Source organism: Myotis davidii, unplaced genomic scaffold (assembly GCF_000327345.1).
Source record: "Myotis davidii unplaced genomic scaffold, ASM32734v1 scaffold656, whole genome shotgun sequence".
NCBI lineage: Eukaryota > Metazoa > Chordata > Mammalia > Chiroptera > Vespertilionidae > Myotis > Myotis davidii.
In genome coordinates this window covers 109427-117019 of record NW_006287544.1, presented here as the reverse complement: position 1 = coordinate 117019, position 7593 = coordinate 109427, and the positions used below count along the sequence as shown (strand labels likewise).

The 7593-nt window shown below is 30.6% G+C and overlaps 1 protein-coding gene across 1 annotated transcript in view; it reads right to left on the bottom strand.

The window, feature by feature from the left end:
* Positions 1-353: 353 nt before the first annotated feature.
* EEA1 (early endosome antigen 1) overlaps positions 354-7593 on the bottom strand; it is a 112848-nt gene continuing 105608 nt past the window's right edge. The window contains exons 25-29 of the mRNA XM_015561064.1: positions 7235-7420; positions 6074-6312; positions 5417-5537; positions 4664-4762; positions 354-3946 (exon numbers count right to left, since the gene is read on the bottom strand). Of these exons, the coding sequence (XP_015416550.1) occupies positions 3824-3946; positions 4664-4762; positions 5417-5537; positions 6074-6312; positions 7235-7420 (768 nt within the window). The 3' untranslated portion in view covers positions 354-3823. The remainder of the gene's footprint in view (positions 3947-4663; positions 4763-5416; positions 5538-6073; positions 6313-7234; positions 7421-7593) is intronic.

The window sequence follows — 7593 nt, the reverse complement described above, 5'->3', positions numbered from 1 at the left end:
AAAAACAATGCTATTTTGAGCCTTCAAAGAGTATCTTTAAAAGGTCACCTGGGTATTAAATTAGATATACAACAAAAAAATTAATTTAATATTCTTCAGTGTTTTTTTTTTTAGTTTTGCTAAATTTCACAATGATGAATGGAATGAAAAGGGAATGTCTCAAGCAAAATGACATCAGTAATTTTTCTTGAAATTGTAAACTTCATTGTTATTCTAAGTTGAACATTAAAGCATACTCACTGTCTATATCCAAGTGCAAAGTTCTAACATTCTGTAAATAAATTAATGCAAAATGGTTAATATCTTGTTCTTTTTTTTAATAGACAAAATAATTTGTAGCCACAGAATACATCTACTAGAAAGAAATGTTTTTAATATCATCTTTAACATATTAAAAAAACAAAAGCAACAATAAGGATCCTTCCATTGATCTTTATACAGATTTAAATGCTGTCATGTAATTTATTAGTTACATTTATAATCAATAACCTTCAATCACTGAGTTTAGAAATTACAGTATTTTTTAGCTAAACTCTCTCACAAATAAGGCACAACAACATGATCACAAGTAGTAAACACAATACAAATAATGAATCCAAAAACTAAACAAGAAAATGCTCATGCAAAAGTATCTACAGAGGATATGAATATGTGATCCAGCTCAAAGAAATACAGAATGTCATATACATAACTGCATCATGTTACAATAAATTCATTACTCCTACACTGGAAGAACTTCACTATTTCCGATTCTATTTTACACAATTTTACATAAATTTAGTAAGTTTATGCACAATATTCACATCTGCAACATTAACAAACTGATTGTTAAAATTCAGGCAAAGGGAAATTAAGACACGCTAATGTGTGGCATATTATAATTACAGAATACCATTCATCACACTCATGTCTAGGAATACTAAATTGACGGCACATTTAAATCTTATAGAACAAGTCATTCATGGTTTTATAGCCAAAGTGCATTAAAAAAATTCTATAGTCAATAGATCATGAATATCAAAATATATGATCATAATTTGCTCTCCACTTAAAAGCTAAACATTTTTATGCAAATGCAAGGTTTAAAAAAAAGTGAATTTAAAGTTCTCAAAACTATAAAATAACCATAAAGCCTTTTAAAGAGAGATGGGAAACAAATTTGGCAGTTACTATTTAACATTACTGTGAGGAAACTATTAAACTAGCTAATTCCACATTAAGAGGTAGTTGAACAAAATGTTATTTGTACACTGCTTTGAGGTTTTTGTGTTTGTTTCCCTTTGTTTTCTCAAAATGAACAAATCCCATACGAGCAGCTTTGTCTTCTATTAAAAAAAAAATCCATAGGTATAGTTTACTATACACTAACCCATCAAGACTTGATCTTAGCTCACTTTTCTGTGCTGCGGTTTGAAATTTACTAACACGTGATGCTAATATGCTTTGCATTAGAGCTGAGATCTGGGCTTCTACACACAGTCTAACTCACTGATGAATAGTACCAGCAGACATCAAAAATGTAGAGCCAATAAGGACTTATATGACTTTTTTAACTAAAAGAAAAAGAAAACCCTTTGTTGTTTTCAAAAATCTTAAATTGGTGACAGTTAACAACAAAAATATTAAGTTTCACTTCTAGTATTATTAGTACAATAGCCAATGGTAAATTATTCAGAACCTATGAAATGAGATTAGCTAGATGAAAACTAGAAAATCATTCTAACATATACAATTTTATTTGTTGCCCCCACAACTTTTTAAATTTATTTTTGTGTAAATATGTGGGTAGGGCAATAAGGGAAAAGGCCTTCAATGCACCTAATTAGGAGATGAAGTGAACAAATATTCTAATCTAGAAGAATTCTCATGAAGTTTTATTATCTTAAAAGAATAAACGGTGCTGTGAACATCTATTTTTTCCAACACATTTATCAAGTCCCTTATATGTAAAAGTATAGAATTAATACTATTTGAAAGGATTTATAAGTATGCAAAAATACATAAATAATTTTAGCTCAATTTATATTATCCAGGTATTTTTAATAATGAGCCATCATATTTCTTCATTATATATGTTAAAGGTTATATGTATATCCAAGTTCAGAGCTTCAGTCAGGATCTTTAATAGCTACTTACAACATGGTTTACTTAAATGGTTTTTTTTAATGATTGAATATGTAGCAATCACTTTTAGTTTATATATATTGTTGGTATAGCATAAACATAAGTTCATTTCATTTCAGTATATTTGAAAGCAAGTATATATATAAACTACTTATTGTAAATAAAACATTAACTCCCATCTTTCCTATTACTACCAAATAATTGCACTGAAAAAATGTATAACTTTACATTTCTTCTCTAGAAAGAGTAATAAACCATTATTAATGATTTCCCTCTTCAGATGTTTTCTAATTTTCCAAATTAATAAGACTATGATAACTTAAAGTTCAATTACATTGATCAGCATACAAATAAGCTGATTTTTAATTATCCTTAATTAGCCATTCTGTTTTAATTCTCATGGCAACTTTGGGATTCCTAAATACATTTGTTTCTAGTGAAACTCTACTCTCCAGCTATCACTTCAGGGTAATTTCACAGCATTATTTTTGCAAAGTAAAAAGATTTACTAGTTGATATGGAACCCAAATTCAGAACCATTTTAAATTTAAGCTCACAACTTTTAAAATTCTCCCCTATAATTAGGTAAAAAGAAAGTATAAAGTAAAATATTTAATGTCTCCTTACCATTTTGCATTTGGTTTTCACAGATAAGAATATAGCAACATCAGTTACTGGCTTTAAGACACAAAAATTATAAAACAATTACCATGGATCTGAGCTATACTTGGGAGGGTTAAACCAAATTAAAGAAAAAAGCAGATCCACTGAAAAAGCAAACTCATTCCTGAAGATGCTAGAGAGACAAAATGAGGAAATAATATGAAAGCTAATGTCAGAAGACCTCCCATTTATAAGAAACTGAGAATTGGACCATTAGACAATTTCTATTATTCATCTTCCAACCTAGGGTGAGGGTGGGAAACTTTGTAGGATCCTTAACGGAGAATAATTTGGAGTTTAAATTTGAGAATGAAAAAGAAAAGTTAACCCTAATCTTTAATATACAACCCTAGGATAATCAGAAAGTAAGCAAATTGATTTTACTGAGGTTTTCCTAAAATCTACCCAAGATAATCTAATCAGTATTGTTAAAGCAAAACCAATTTTGAATTCATGGTTAACATATATTTCAACATAAAATGTGTTTTGATCTCTTGAGCATAAATTTATAACGTAACAATGTAATTAAGGTTTGGACCTATATATAAAAAGAAACAGAGTCCTAAAGTTTTACAATTCTGTGCCTGACTTTAGAAAGAGAATATTTAATATGTTTAATGTGTTACTGTGCAACATATATAATGTGATAACATCCATGTACATTTCTGTACACTCAATTTGGGAGGAAGAAGTTATGGAAGTATATTCATGTCATTTGTGAACAATGAAATTATATTTAAAAAAATACATTGCTATTTTCTGTCCAAAGTTTATTTACATTTCATTGCCTAATTCTAAACTTGGCATGAAAGCTGTTCCAGGAGTTAAATGAAAACAGTAATGAAAGATGAACCCAAGTCTCACAAAAATAGAAGAGTTTTACTTGATATTGACAGCATTCCAAAATATACGAATTCCAATTTGGTTTAGTATTGCAACCACTGTTCAAATCAAATAGTAGTCCAGGAACTCTATTAAGGACATTTATTAAAAAGCTAATGTTAGCGTAATATTATTCTGAAGTTGCGACAACCCATTATCCTTGCAAGTCATTGAAACATGCATCACAGACACGAACAGGCTTCTTGGAAGAAGGAGTTAAGGCATTTTTGGCTGAACACTCGGCACAGAAAATATTTCCACAGTGTCTGCAGTGATGCTGTAGATGATAAAAATTAAACAATATTAAGCAAATGACACCAAAAGCATTGTGAGACTATAAGAACACTGCAAATTGCACTATGAAGGTATTAACTGTTGAGTAATTAGTGTATTTAAAAATATAATATTTTAATATGTCAATTTAATCCCGTAGTTAAATTGAATGGCTCCTATTTATCAGATAGTATGCTACACACTTTATATGGACTTGATTGTAGAATTCTCAAAAGCAACAGGAAGCCTTTCAAAGCATTAATAAATCACTTCCAACGGGTGAAAAACTATTACTAATGTATTTGCCAAATGTTTCAGGTATTTCTTTAACAGGAATATAAACTTGCAACCTCCCATGATGTTATTCAGAATAATTTTTTTATCTTTGCTTTTTCTTCCTTTAGAAGAACACAATGATGACTAAAACATATGAGATTAATATTGGTGCACTGATTCAGAAAATGATTACTCAAGAGAGTAACTCAGTAAAAAGGCAACAACTGAATTTATAACTAAAACTGAAACACATATGCTAACCAGAAACTAAACTGCATGACATTTAATTACTCCATGTAGTTGAAAATTAAAAATGGAAATTTGTTTTTATCTGTCACAATGGAAATTTGTTTTTATCTGTCAAAATTCATTTTAATGGTTAAAACATTAATTTTCAGTTAGGAATAAAATGCAGAGCCGTAGCAATATGAACAAAATCATTTACCCGTCTCACTGTTACTGAAAAGCTTTTCCCACAGGCCATACAGTTTTGTACTTCATTATCTTCAGCCCACTTCCTATTCAATGCTTGCGTATGCTTGATCTATTAAAAACAAAGTTTCAATACATTATAATATTCAACTTCTTGAAGAATGATGAATACTTTCTAATTTGGTGCCTGAGTTTTATAAAATTTTGACTATATGCAACCATGGGATAAAATTTTAAAAACCAGAAATACATTGGTCAACTTCCATTGTCAATAGTTGCCACATTCTTAAGTCTGAAGATAGATGATTGATAGGTAGGTAGATGATAGATAGATAGATAGATAGATAGATAGATAGATAGATAGATAGATAGATAGATAGATAGAGTAAATAACATTTTATTCTCTATCCTTTGCTGATTTCCCATCCATTCTAACCCTAGTGATCAATCCTTCCTTGGGATTTTGAGTACACATTCAGGTCACTTCTTTAACACACAGCAACTCTTCTATTACTTGGTGCTCTTGAATTTTCCCACTAGTGACAATTCATGAATGACATGGCCCTTTATCCCAGGGGTCTCTCAGACAAGTTCTTTCTCTCATATTTAATTACCCATAACACATTCTATAACACTGCTACATAGACAGTAGCCACTCAAAAGTATTTATTAAATGTATGAGATTGTTTTAAAAGGTTGAAAATATGCTTTGCACTAAGAGGTAAAAGCTAGACTAAAAACTGCCTCCCACTGCCACGTGACTTACTTGAAGGGACTGATTCTCTCTGCCCAGCTCCTGCACGGCTGCAGTTGTATTATCCAGCTTTCTTTGCACTTCTAGTACTTTGTTTTGAAGCTTTTCTATTTCACCCTCTCCTTTAAGACATCTAGAATAGATTGCAAAGAGGTAATTAATTTTTTAAAAAGTCATTAAACATAGACTTTTAGAACATAGATAATGAATTACTTTAGTAGTTTTCAATAGAATACATTAATTTCAACAATCTGATTCTTCTAAGAATTAGTTTTAAACTACTTAAATTCCTGTACAAGCTATGCACTTTTCTCAAGACTCTTCTATTTTGAAAAATGTGGACTGTAGTCTGGCCCGTGTGGTTCAGTTGGTTGGAGCATCATACCATACACTGAAGTTTCAAGTTCAATTCCCTGAACAATTCCCCCAAACATTCTATATAGAAAGTATTTCAAAATATAGCTGAAATTTATGCAATGTATTATAATAATATATACAAACATGAGTTTGTCTTTTCTCTAATGATAAAAAGGGCATATATGGGAGACAACCGATTGATGTTTCTCTCTCACATGGATGTTTCCCTCCTTCTCTCCCTCTAAAATCAATAAAAAACATAACCTCGGGTGAGGATTAAAAAGAAATTTTTACTAGACATCAAGTATGTACCTTTCTAGTAGTGCTCTCCTTTCATCTTGATTATTCTGAACCGTTGCTTCTAATACTGCAATTTCACCCCGTAAGTCATCAGTCTGCTTCTCGAGCTCACTAACTCTCCGTTGGCTGGACTGCCACTCCTTCTTCACAGTGCCTAAATTTTCATTTAATGCTGTAATCTGCATGGTAAGTTTCGCTTCATTTTCTTCATGCTTCTTCATTCCTACTTCTTTTTCTTTTATTTCAGAATGCTGACAAAAGGAAAAACAATGAGGAAAAAGCCTATTATAAAAATAGTGCAAAATAAATTTAAGTTAGTTATTTGAATTTAAATTATTGGGAACATAAATAATACTACTTCTTCAGGAAAGCAGAGAGAATGTATTTCAGTATACATTAATAAAATTGATTCCACAAACATCTGTTTATTTTGAATTGGCTCAAAGGCCATAATGCTGAAATGATGGTTAGCAAGCATCTTATAAGATCAAGTTAAAGTAGAACAATTTGAGTTTCCTTTTTTTCCACTAGAGCAGGGGAAGAACAAATAGTTAAAAGTGCCTTGGAAACAAAGCTAGCATTTTATTATGTATCAAATTCCACATAAATTGCTTTACCTCTATCAATCTGCCAAGAACCAATACCAACCTTTTGATTCACTGTGAATTTGAAACTGCAATTCTTCAACTAAAACATTCACTGGTCAAGTTATCTGAGGATATTTGGACTTAATTCAACAAAGGAAAGCCACATGCTTCCCATTTGGCATGCACAACTTAGGGAAGGAAAAGTAGGCTTTGGTCATCATCATTTTAAACGGAAGTTTACATTCCCCTTTATCAACATTCACTTTGACCAAATGAGTTGAACATGATTAGCATTCATGCCATTTACCTCAGTTTACATAGCTTTAGGGTTTCTCTGGCACTAAAGTGTTTTGTTTGTTTCTAAATCATGTTTTATTGGCTTTTCACCTATATAAACCAAAATACAATTACAAAACATTTCCAATCATACTTCAGCCATTTAAACAAATCTGATCTCTTTTCCTAAACAAAAATTAAAATGTTAGGTGAACATTTCAATTATAACTTCTAGGTAGGAAACTCCTCTCTTACTGGATTGATTTATAAATGAATTATAAAACACACTTCCCACCATTAAGTTACTAACCAGTTTAGCTTCCTTCTCAATAAATTCTTTCTTCAACTCATCTTCTTCCTTTTTCAACTGTTCTTTTAGCATTTGCTGATTCTTCTTTTCCTGTTCAAGGATTGCCTTCAGGGAATCTATTGTCCCTTGAAGCTCTAGTTTCTGCTGAATCAAAAGCTGTTTGGCATCCTTGAGATTTGTTAACTCCTATTTAAAAGGCCAAAAAGAAATCATTCTATATAGAAAGTATTTCAAAATATAGCTGAAATTTATGCAATGTATTATAATAATATATACAAACATGAGTTTGTCTTTTCTCTAATGATATTCTTAAAGTTCAATATTTTGAACAATTGTTTAAAAAGATGTACTTATTTACT